This window comes from Sceloporus occidentalis, unplaced genomic scaffold (genome assembly GCF_023333645.1).
Source record: "Sceloporus occidentalis isolate IW3139 unplaced genomic scaffold, rSceOcc1.0.p SCAF_17, whole genome shotgun sequence".
Taxonomy (NCBI): Eukaryota; Metazoa; Chordata; class Lepidosauria; order Squamata; family Phrynosomatidae; genus Sceloporus; species Sceloporus occidentalis.
The window spans coordinates 14610265-14623603 of NW_028316997.1; the positions used below are offsets into that span (position 1 = coordinate 14610265).

The following is a 13339-nucleotide window of genomic DNA, read 5'->3' on the forward strand; positions in this document are numbered from 1 at the left end:
ATCAATTGCCTTAGCACTTTTCATTTTTAAAATACCAGTACACTATTCAAATATTTTCAAATTCTGATGCCATGGTGTATTCTGACTTCAAATATTGTTTCATAGCTCGTATTGGTTAAACTAGTGACGGTGTTATAATAAAGTAGATGCGTTTGCGAAGCAAATTATAGGTAAATACATTTTATATCATAGTTGCATAGAATAGAAATAAAAAAGTTATCCAAAAATGTTAAACACAATTCCAATGCAAGCACAGTAGTTTTAGAAAATTCCATTGCTGCAGTTGCCCAGAAGCTATGACTACATACTTGCCCTGCTTCTATTCTATAGCTTTTGTCTCAACATTCAAGCACTTAGAAGGGCCTCAGAAATTACAAATGAATGTAGACATTTGGCGCTACTGTACAACCAGCATTTGGACATCTGCAAATCAACAGCGACACATTCCAAGCTGTACTTCAAATGTAAATTTTACATCAGGCCCACTTGAAAATGGGTAAAAAAATTATCTAGGGGACAAAATCTTTCTTCCACTTGTGTTTTACAAAGTTAGAATTTACTCATAGGTGTTTATTAGTTTTATAATAACTAGAACATCTAGTATCAGTATCCGTCAGAGATGTATAGATCATGCATGTTTATAGAAAAGTCTGTCCCCAGACTAAATGGTGCAAAGAACAGTGAGTTAGTTTTATTAGTCCTATTTGGTGTAATAAGGAATAAAAAAAAAAAAATGGACAGCATCTTTCAACCATATGGGTGGTATCTGTCTTCTCCTCCCTCGGGCCAGGGAGTTTGAGGGGTCTGTACCATCTATGGTGGTACATCATACCAGGCTAGAGGGGGTTTCCAAGAAAATGGGATATGTGTAAGCAAATTACATTTCTTTGGGTTGAAAAAAAAAAGTGGTTTCCTGAACTAAGTATAATTAATTCTTCATATAAGAATGTCACGTTTTCACCCTTCGCTGGCTGGACTTGTTCTTACTTTGTGTGGCTCATTCCCGTTGTCAACCACTAGTGGCCGCCCTTGCCACTCAGGACCTCTCTGGCTGATTATCATGTCCAGGTGCACCTTGCTATCTAATTAGCTCAGCCTTTATAAGCCTGCCCAGCCCTGCAGTCAGGGCCTTTACATTGTAGTGTTATGACCGCTCTGCTTTGGCCTTGTACCTGAGCATCCTGCCTGTACCTGAGCATCCTGCCTGTACCGTGAGCATCCTGCCTGTACCGTGAGCTACCTGCCTATATCGTGAGCTACCTGCCTGTACCTGCCGTCAGCCCTGCCAGTGGGCCTCCTGCCATCAGCCCATCCAGTGCGCCTCCGTATCCGTCAGCCCTGCCAGTGGGCATCCTGCCTAGAGACTTTCTGCCTTTACTTGCTGGTCATATCACCTATAGTAATACAGTACCTTTCCACGTCTTCTGTTTGTACTGTGTTTTATTGCGCCTGTCCGTACCACCCCACTTACCATCATGCATCGTGGGGTACAAACGGAACCCTTTGTATCCCCTGCTACTGGGCTCCTACCCGACCTGCTTACCTGGGTCATGACAAGGAATGATGTTTAAAATACTATTCTTTTATCTAATTTTATATTTGTATTCTAGTGTACTAACCCTGTTAGTGTACAACTGTTGAGTGTTTTAAGCAATATTAAAGATACATATGTTTTTAAACTGTCTCTCTATGGCATTGTTTTATGTATTAATTAAATTGTTTCACTGCTGTGAATTACAGGTCATATGTTCAATCAAGAGTATTAACACCTCAGAGGAAGCCCTTTTATGCAGGTAAAACGCGTCAGGTTTCTACAAACATTTAGTGTGATTTAAACAAATTAAATTGTATACGTGTTTTACTCTAAAATCATAATTTTATATACTTTCTCTGCATATTTACAGAGGCACTTACACTACTTGTATTCTCAATTTAGGTAAGTGGGAGAGGCTAGATACAGTTTGAGCAACTTTAGAACAAAATGGTTGTTTGCATAGGTGTGAAATATGGATCCCTGCACAAGCAGAGGAGCTTGATTATCCACTAGTTACAGAAATAGCTGTGTCAATGATAGGTGAGGTTATCGTTATGGGGGACTTTACTCACCCTGATATAGACTGGAAAAAACAAACAGCTGGGTCAGCCAGGAATAACCAGGATTATGTGTTATGCAATGGGTAGAAGAGCCAACAATGAAAGAGGTTGTGCTAGATTTAGTATTTACAAACGTGTTTTCAGAAGTCACTGTAGGAGAGTGTTAGGGCTCAAGTGATAGTATGGTTTAATATAAGGAGGATGCGTTGCACCACTCTAAAGCTAGGGGTTGATACTTTAGACAAGTTGATTTTTTTTAAATGGAAAGATATGTAGGTCTGACCTGGGCAATTTTAGATGAAGAAATTATATTATTTAGGAGATGTTCTACTGAAGGCAGCAGATAAACTTGTCAGTAAGACCAAGAGAAAAAAGAAAGCACTATGGTACTCCACAGATGTGGCACATGTATCGAAAGAGAAGGTAGCATTTAGGGGAACTATAAGCAATCTCAAGATGAAAGCACATATAAACTAAGCTCAAGGCAGCAAAACACATAACTAGATGCACCAAAACCCACACAGAGAAAATTGGCAGGTTAACCAAAAAGTGTGATAAACTTTTCATCTAAGTGCCACTAAATCGGAGTTTACCAATGGATTAATTCCACTGCATATTGTCACTATCAGGAACTAATTTGTCATCTCTCTTCTTTCATCTGCAGGTATTTCACTCCCCCCCCCCCCCCCATTTATCTCTGCTTCTCATCTGCATCATTGCTGGTTGTCCTGATAATTATTTAGCTCTTTTTGCATTGGTGTCATTCCTTTTTTTGTCCATATTGAATTATTAGCACACTGTTGGCTATCCTCCCCTCTCCCTCATGTGTCTGTCATTTTATTGTGCAGTAATGAATTAGTTGGTAAAATACCCAACAAGCACCCATCCCTTATATCTGGACTGATTTTGGAGGCAGAGGCCACTTTCCATCTTTGTGCCAATTGCTTTCTATTGCAATTTCCTATGTGACAGTAGATAGTTTACTAAGCAACTTCACGAAAGTTTACAAGGAAGGACAAAGAGGAACTTGGAAGCACCACTTCAATTAATACTCCACTGATCCTTTATCATCTGCTGCCATACCTGTGTGTTTGTCTATGAACGTCACTCCCTTTATGCTTCACTACCATGTCACTCCCATCCCCATCATTCTCCAAGCATCATATCCACAATCCTCTTGTTGCTTTTACCAATAGAACATTTCTCTCTCCAGCACCTTCACTCTCTATTTTTATTACTTTCTTCTCCCCTTCTCTTATCCCAGGCACCTTTTACTTTCACCAGCTCCCTTTGCCCCACCTCCCTCCGCTCTCTCCAGTCACTCTGCTCTTGCAAGACCCATTCACACCGTCGCTCACTCTTTCTATAGTGAATATATAATGGCTGTAACAAACCTTTAGGTACAGGCGAGCCTGCAAGATGGCTAAAACAAGGTGGCTATGGAACTTTATTTTCCAGTATGACATTCCATGAAAGCTCTACAAAACCTGAAGAAAAAAATAGCTTTTTGTTTGTTCCTAGAACAAAGCCACCATTTCCGCTTGATAATTTTAGGACAAGTAGGCCCTGCAAATATATTTCTTGCACCAGGACCTACAAATCCGAACGGCAGCCCTCGCATCCTATAAAATTAGTGGTCAGATGCAGCATTTAGTCAACTACAGAGGTAAACACCACCAAGCCTTCAGAGGTGTATCCTTGCTTGGACCCGAGTAGTTTAACTTTTTATTTGTTTTAATTTGATGCCTGTGCTCAAGCCGAGAAAATAAATAAATAAAATAAAATGAAACAAACCTGTCGCCTTGAAGTCTTGAATTGTGCAGCACTAGTGTACTACTATTTGTTACGCAGCAGTCAGCATGTTATATAGGCTTAACCAGTGACAGCAAGGTTGTTAATCAAGTTTACTGGCTATGTGAACAAAGGGATTTGCTGCTGAATCTTTAAATAAGGCAGTGTTTCCGCAAACAGAAAGCTAGAGGCATGCTCTTTTACATAAAATGTTATATAACTGTTGAAATGACATCTGTTGTATTGATTTCTCAGCTGACTGCAGAAGAAACACAAACTGTTTTTAAGATATCAAAAGTTTAGCCTTAAAAGTCAAGGCTCATTATTTTAGGGTAACAATTGCTCAGTAATACTGTATCATACCGATTATACAGGCCACACGGAACTTTCATGGAGAATGATATGACAAAAAAGGGTAAAGAGGGTGGCATGATCAAGAGTAGACTGACATACAACGTGACTGTTCTTGTGAAGGTTTGAGCTGCAGTTAGCCAAGGAACGAGATGTAGTGATGTTGTTTTCTCAGACTTGTTTTCTCAGCTAGCCTCAAATTATAAAAGGAGAAAATAATTACCCTGCTAACAAAAAAGACAAAGCTAGTATTGGAAGTATTTAGGAAATATTTGAGTGTTCCTGAGGGTATGAATTGCAGACTGTATGTCATTGTAAGAAGCCCTTTAAAAAACATTGTGCAACAGCACTAATCTGAGATGTTGTGGCAGAAAATTCTAATTGCATGCCATAGTGGAAATGATTACTAAAATAATACCCCATGCCCAAGACGTTGTGCTGCCTAGGTCCAAGGATTAAATGCTGCGCCCCCACATATATACACACACACCTAGACAGTCACACACACAAACCCACACCGACACATGCCAACGTAGCCCAAAACACACAAATCCAGGCAGACACATGCATTTCACGTACCCTGTATTCAGCTTCCCTTCAATGCAGCTCACTGCCATGCTATTCCCACTGGGTCGAGCAACACAACCTTACATGACTACAGTCAATCCTGTCTCCTTCTTGAAACTAGGGGCAAAATGAGGTAAATCCAGGACTCGGGACTTACCTCTTTATCCCTAATTGTGAAGCATGCTGTGGGTCTGTCTGTGCTGCCTGAATAGCATGGACCCACCAGGACCCACATAAGAGCCGGCTCTGCTCAAGGCAAAAAAAGGTTTCATTTCCCTTTCACACACAGCCTTTTTTATAATGCAAGTATAGGCATAGGCCCCTCTTGTATGCACCTGTTAGTACAACTGCGTAATTTAGTGGTAAAATATTAAAAAGCCCTGAATGCGAGCAACCTTTCATTCACCGTTACTTTATTAAAGGTCCGGTACAGAAAAAAAAAAAACACAAGTCTGTAGACCGTGGCAGCTAAATTGGTATTTTAAACTCAGTTGAATTGTACCTACTAATAACTAGACATTTAAACGTTACTTGCGATTACCTACTTCTAGATGTTGCATTATAGGGTTTTTTCTAAGGCTCTTATTATAATTCTAATACATCTATTCAGTTGAAGCTGAGCATGTACACGAGAAAAAAAAAGTGTATGAACTAAAATGCCATGTAGGAGACTCACATTAATAAGAAATCTCTTCAACCGGATTTCTCTGGTCTTTAAAATATTTAACTTAATAGAGGATTAAACATAATTTAATCAAGGGCTGTGTTTTTACCATGCGATTTGTAATGCTGATTGGCGATCATGGTAACCATATTAAAAATGTTTAATGTGAATCTGTCTTTCCATTGTATCCGATCTCCACCTTGAAAATGTCACTGTTTGCATACACGTAAAGTACTTAAGACTACCAATTCTAGCACTAAAATATAAAGTAAAAAAAAAACCCTAGGAAATGAAATATATAAAAAATACATGCAAACCAAACTTAGAACTTTGTAAAAAGATACACAAAAATTGTTATTTTGTCACAAATTAAGGCGGACTTGTTAGGTGTAGTTCATTAGAGAAATAGTTTCATTATCAATATGTATTATCCAAAGAAATACAAATTTCAAAACACATTTAATACATACATGACAGTGTTGATACCAGCCAGTTGTTGGAACATTTGCAGTCCACACCCTAGAAGAAGAGCACGTCTGGTTGGGGCATAAACCAGCATCCTGTATATAACAGGACCCCCTGAAAAGAATACATTTATATCATTTAGAAATGTATTTCACAATAAATCTAAACTAATTTAATGGAGGAACACAAAGATAAAACCTTTAAATACATTTAAGTGTTTAGAAATTATGTTTTATGAAGATGTGTGCTATTTTAAGTTTGAGGTTGACAGATTAGATGACATTCCCAAACCACATCTCAAAGTCCTTATAGTCATGCTGCCCACAATTTTAAATTATACTCACCTATAACCAAACCTGCACACATATTCCCCAGTAATCTACAAACGCAAACATTTTTTTTATAGTATATGCATGATCCCTGTGCCATCCGTTGCTTTTTTGGTTGAGTTGCTGGAAACGTAACCAGTATCTAACATCCCAGAGCTATGTTTCATCACAAAAATCCTCCATTCTCAAAGAATGTAATGAAAAGGTGCAATTCATCCCACCCAAGACTATTCCAAATAAGTCATTCACCGTCTTCCATAAACCGCATGGCCCAGAGCCTTGGCAACATGTTGCTGCATAACATCCCCCAAAGTAACTCATTACTGCCAAATGACGAGTATAATAGTCATAAAAAGCAATCTAATGCTATATGACAATTTTATAGGACGCAGCTAACCTTAATTAAATGATGGGATAGTAAAGAAATGGTTCCCCATCCAGTGTTATGGTAATGTCTCATCTACCAACTGGATTATTTTCTGTAATGTATCATTTTGTATGAGTCCTTCCAAATCCAACTAAACCTCTGTAATAGCTCTTCTTGTTGCGTAGGAAGGAAATCATTAATATATGTTAAACAGTGGCATTTCTGCATTTGTACAATGCTATTTAAGTCTTAAAAACAGTTATGTCTAACTCACGTGCTTGAGGTCACTGTAATATGCAGCATATTACTTAGTGGTGGTCATTGTTACTTGCTTAATTACATGGTTATAATTAACATAATTGAACTCCGGCAAGACTGTAGTCCTGCCTAAAACAGCTCTCCACAAAATAGCCAATAACATTTTCCAAAATGACTACTTCATGAAAAGATGACTAATCCCATGACGAGATAATTTATTCTGTGTCTCTGGAACAATAGACATATGTACTACTTCAAGGTTATGTTGCTAAGCAACTTTATTAAAGCAGTAATGTATAAAGAATGTGAAGCAATCTTTTAGCCAAACGTGTTAATACTATTTTTAGCAATATGTATGTAACATTTAAGGGACATTCTAGCTAGCAGAATGTCCCCTTTAACATTCTTGTAAATGCAGGGAGCAAACTAGAAATTTAGCTTACTGGAGATGTGTTGGGCTTAGCACGTTTCCTGCTTGCTAGTGCACACACATAATACACTCTCTCTATCGCTGGCTTATGTGGGAGTTCGAGGGGGTCTCATAAGGCACCCTACATGCATATATTTTCTTGCCAATGACTGGCTGCCTCAAGCAAGTGGTACCTTAAAGGTAAGTTTTTTTTTTTTTTACATCACTAAAGAAGACTAAAGAATAAGTGCATTTATATACATTCTTCATTGGTGGGGCTACACTGGGACACTAGAGTGCCCTTTTACCCTTTAAATTGTACTTTGAAAAATGCATGGGAACTTAACGGTTCCCTTGTGGCCTTAAAGTAACCAAAGAGTGTGCAAATAGAATGAATAATCACCTCCCAAGACACACACAATGGAAACAATAAGGGGATGGAAAAGGGGTTAGAAAAATGAATTGTGAACATTATTTTGTTATTTGAACATACCTCCGGTCTTTCATGTTGATAAGCATGATTTTGATTAGACACCCACATATCTATCCTTTCACAAACAAGGTGAAACCTCTCAATAAGTCTCTATGTAAAAACATCGTATGTTAAATCTCGCTCTAGACAGACACAAATATCATGCATAATAAGAAATTTTTTTTTACCACTTCCTACAGACACGTGAATAGATTTCTATTCAGAATATTGGATCACCATGGGGTTATTATTTAATGATAGGTCACTACATGTCCTATAGTATTATAATAAACATTAATATAAAAATACATTAATAATATTTGGTACATATATATTTGTATACCTATCCACTAATCCCCATCTTTGCAATTCTTTTTAAGCCACTGCCTATTATAAATTAGTTTCATACTAACAACGTTCCACATACTTAGCCGTATATCTGCTTACTGCATTGTAAGGCTTTAGAATCTACAACAGAAACCAATAAAGGGGCAGTAAAGAACATTTTCTCTTTCTTCACATGGTCCAGAAAAGCAAACATTATTATATTATTTCATTGAAACAAGTCGTGTTTCACAATGCTTCTGTGGCTCAGAAAACAAGGTTGTTTGAGCACTTCTAATGCATTTTTTTTTCTTGGTGGCAAGTTTCAGGATTTACATTTAAAAGGGGTTGGGGCATAAGGATCAACTAATAAATCAAAATTTCATAAGTTTCTGTAAATTATATGACCTTTGAGTGGTGAAATAAAGTACACTACACAAAGGACATGGAAAGGTGTGTGTGTGTGTTTATTTATATATATTACACACACACACACACACACACAGTGAAAATGTGAAAAAGGCTAAATTATATATAAAATGGGATATTTGACTCATATCATGTATAACTATATCAAGAGGCATACGATATCACAAGGGCTATATTTCTCAGCTATGTTTATTGTTAATTAAATAAACCAGAACCCGGAGACTGCATCATAAGAGCAAACACTGATAAACCCACAAAAGGTTACATTTCCATAATGTCAAAATTTGTTTGTTAAATTTAAGAACATAACTCCCAATGCTTTTATAGAAATTTAGCTTGATTTGCATATTAGAGCAGGGCTCATCTTAATGGTGGTGCAAGAAGAGATTTTAGAATAGACACAGAAAACAGTTGCAAAATATACACAATCGTGCAAACAAGCTACCAAATCATGTGTCTTTGTGAATTTTAATTAAATTTTGCAACAGAAGCAGCTGTTAAAATGAAATAGTAGGTCAGGCAAAACACTGGGGAAAATCCAGTCTTACCATAAATGAAGTCACGCATAATTACATTCCAAGAAATCTATCTGTATATTTAACAGATGTATTCTATATATAAACATCCTGAGTTCAAACAGGTTAACTAAATAAAATCAGCCCATTTTTATAAAGAATCTTACATTTAAGCTCATATATATATTTATAAGGCATTTTATTATGAAACACAGTCCCTCAAGACTCCTTTAATATTATGCCATGGATATGTTTCACTACCCGTTGCTAGGATACACTGCAAAAGGGGATTCCGTTTTCATTTGGACAATGATGAACTAAATAGTTATCTGGCTGGAGACATACTTAGCACAGATTTCTGCATAAGGCACGCAACCTAGCTATACGCTTCTTCAAGAATCCTTTCATATTGTTCCAGTAAGGGTAGATATATTACCAAGTATTTATACATTGAAATCTGGCCATTCAATAGCAGTGCAGAGCTCTGGTGTAATTTAAAATATTAAATAAATGTAAAAAAAAAAATCCCACGGCTGATATAATTATATCATTAAAAGTAAAAACGGAAAAATCTTACAAATCCCCAATGTAGACATTTTTATACAATTTATTCAAGACTACTGTACACTACTTTTGGCATATGACATATTTTCATCAATACATAAGCCTAGAGCAAAAGTAAGGTTTTACCTTGCGGTTGTGTGCACACTTATACAATTATTGAACAACTATTGGAAAAGCAGCTTGTAATGGAGTTAAAAGCGTTCAACAAGGAGACCATACTCTACTGGACCCATATGTGTAGTTTGCTTTGGAGTGGAGATACACCATAGCCAACAGCCCTGGGATGAGACAAACTCCAGCGAGTCTATACTTACTGAGTGTTTAGGATGCCTTCAGCCTGGGAACCATGTTTCCTGCATGTTGGACCCCTAAGCTATGCTCTTTAAAGCAAGTAACTGCCCGGGAGCGTTAATAGGTCATATACTCGCAAGAGCAGGGCCCTTTCCTCCTTCTGTACCAGTATGTCTTAATCTTACCGTCATATGGCACATTGTCAGTTTTAATGTTGTTAATTTTCACTGTCGGCCCTGTTGTAATTGCACTACTAGGGCTCTCTAAATAAATATGTCAAGTCATTTTTTAATGCAGTGCAAGTTAACAGGAATTTATTCACTAAAAGTTTATTAAGAAAAAAAAACATTTAATCTCATGGGCAGAACAATATATTAACTTAATATAGGTGTTCCTCCTTTCATCATGAGATGAAATGTTTTCTCTCAAACTTTTAGCGAACAAATTCCCGCAGGTTCATTAAGCCAAAATGAAGTCTGAGTCATGGCCCAGCAGTTGGTGATCAATGCAGTAGATCATTAGTACCAAAACCTGCATCAGAATATCAGCCGTGTAGCTTGGAAAATACATAAATTTTATGTCCAATAATAATGAACTGTCAATGGGTATGAGTTTTTACAAGCACTTAACATTCACTATCACAGCTGCCATATTAATCTTTTTTTAATCACTAAAGCATACAATTTAGTAAATCAGTGAAAGCAACTAATCCTACAACAACTGGACATAAAAAAGCAATTCCAAAAATTATTCATAATATGATTTTATCCATGCATGTAGCTGGTAGTAAAGATGTGTTGACCTCATGTGTGTCAGAGGGGTGAGCTTTTACATCTTGAAACTAAGCCAACTAAGATCAAAATGGAGGCAAATAGCGAGCATTGAAAACATTTTACCTGCTCCAATTTCTTTTTCCTCTTCATCAATACTGTTTTTGATACTATCATATTCTTCATCTATGGTTTGGTTACCACGAATCAGAGACAAAACTCGTCTAGCTTTTTGTGTTTGGCCTTTTTGAATGAGCCAACGTGGACTTTCTGGTAGGAATAGAAAGCCAATAAATTGTAAAATGGCTGGAACAGCCGACAATCCCAGCATATACCTGAAAGAAAAAAGGAAAAAAACAACATTACAATTGATTTTTACACTTTTTTTCCCCTTAAACTCATGCATTCAAATTGATTATTATGGAGAAATAGCAAATTAAATACACACCTTCCCCATTTAGGAAGGCATGATGAGCAGGAGTATTTAACTCTCCCTATTTTATATTAAGTTCACATTCATAATACATGGTGATTAGGAAACAGATGATCAGGTCCCAAATACAACACACATTCAGAAGACAAATAACTTAATTGACTGCTCCATTAAGCCCCAACTACACTGCTAATTGGTTGCACAGCAGAGATTGTTGACAAGTTCCTATGTAGTTCAGGTGAACCCTGCAGCTCTCAAATGACTTAGCACTTTTATAGCAAAGCCCAGCAGACCTGTAATTTAATTTAGTTTTCCCTAGTTAACATTGATCACAGCTTTAGCCATCAACAGAGAACGTTTACCAAAAAGATGATGAAATCCTATAAAATTATTGTATATTGCCCTCGCAGGGCAAACTTTTAAAATTAGCCTTATCGCTATAGCTGCCATAAAAATGTACTTGCTGATTGGACTATTACGAGTATTGCTATGGGCATTAGACCACACTTAATACTGCAACACAAATGTGTTATATAAATAACCACGAGCTAGGCAAAAGCAAAAGCTAGGCATCAATATGATTAAGCTCTGTTTTTAACAGAAAGGAAAGCTTTGTTTTATTAACAAAACTTTAAACACACATTTTAGATAATATCCTATAGACATAGTATGAAAAATTCTTTTGTTGCGCTTTTAGTCCATTCGTTTCCTGAAAACTAATTCCGTTTCCTGCTCATTCGTTTCGGAATCTGGTGTGGGTTTTTTTTTTTTACATTGGAAAACAAAATTCTTTGTCATTCACTCTCTCATAATACATCACCTATGTTTTCGGCTGAACGTTTCAGTGTCCCTGTCTCCTTGCAGCTCCACTTCTTCTCTTGCTTCTCCCTCATCTTCGTGTTCTGCTTCTCCACAACGTCTGCAAAATGGCAAAGCTCTTCCTATTCTTCCATTTAGGAGAGAGAATGTGCCTTAAAGCTTCGCCATTTTGCAGAAGTGGTCATGTTTTGCAAATGAAAGTTTTTTGAGCCGCAGATAAAGAAAGAAAAAAAAACACAGAACAAGAAGATGCAGGATAAGAAACAGAGCTTCACATCACTGAGACAGGGACACTGAAGTGGTCAGCCTAGAAGGTAGGGAGGCATTCTGAGAGAGCAAATGAGAATGTGACCAATGAAATTCAAATGAAAATTTAAAACTCTTTGCCTGGTTTTGCTTGCGTTGGGGGTCCCCTCGTTTTCGGGGTTTTGTATAAATTGCTGAAATTGGTACATTTTAAAAATAAAATCTGTGCAAATAAAAATGCCTAAAAACAGCCATCATAACTCCACTATGATAGTTTTTGTATATAAATAGTTTTTGGTCTGGTTTCAAAATCTACATTAATATACAGGAAGTTTTGAAAACTGCTAAAACAAATAAAGCAACAAATGTCACACATCAGATATATTCGATAATTACAAGACAGAAAATGTACAACATTGTCATATAGTAAGCCCCTATTTTTTTATTTTTATTTATATGGAACAATGTATGTAGCACTTCTTACAGTACATACATTAGGTAGGACAAAACTAGGTCTTGTAAGAAGTGCTGTCAGGCCCCAGTTGCTTCTAGCACCAATGTCTAAAATATATAGTTATTAAGAGAGCTTGGTGGTATACCAGCAAAACCGTTAAGTAAACCTGTTAACAAATCATTAGTAACGGGAGTCGTCCCATGGGATTGCAAATTAGCGAATGTTGTGCCCATTCACAAAAAAGGCAGTAGGGAGGAGTCCGGCAACTACAGGCCAGTAAGTACTATATCTGTAGTGGGGAAATTAATGGAAACAATGTTAAAGGAAAGGATTGTTGAAGATCTGAAGTCACATGGGTTTCAAGATCAAAAACTACATGGGTTTACCTCAGGGAGAATCTTATTGATTTTTTTGATTCGGTGACTAAAGTAATTGATCGCGGTGGTGCAGCAGACATTGCGTATCTGGATTTCAGTAAGGCCTTTGACACTGTCCTACATAGAAGACTTATAAATAAACTGCAATCTCTGGGTTTAGATCCCAATGTTGTTGAATGGATTAGGGAGTGGCTGAGTGACAGAAAACAAAGGGTTGTAGTCAATGGCGTATATTCAGAGAAAGGTCTTGTAACCAGTGGGGTACCTCAGGGATCTGTACTCGGACCCATTCTCTTTAATATTTTTATTAGTGATATTGCAGATGTCTTGATGGAAATGTATGTCTATTT

At 37.1% G+C, this 13339-nt stretch overlaps 1 protein-coding gene across 1 annotated transcript in view; it reads right to left on the reverse strand.

The window, feature by feature from the left end:
• LOC149302873 (proton myo-inositol cotransporter-like) overlaps positions 1 to 13339 on the reverse strand; it is a 49401-nt gene that overhangs the window by 12587 nt on the left and 23475 nt on the right. Inside the window, exons 3-4 of the mRNA XM_089482131.1 lie at positions 10787 to 10995; positions 5938 to 6046 (exon numbers count right to left, since the gene is read on the reverse strand). Coding sequence (XP_089338257.1) covers positions 5938 to 6046; positions 10787 to 10995 — 318 coding nt within the window. The remainder of the gene's footprint in view (positions 1 to 5937; positions 6047 to 10786; positions 10996 to 13339) is intronic.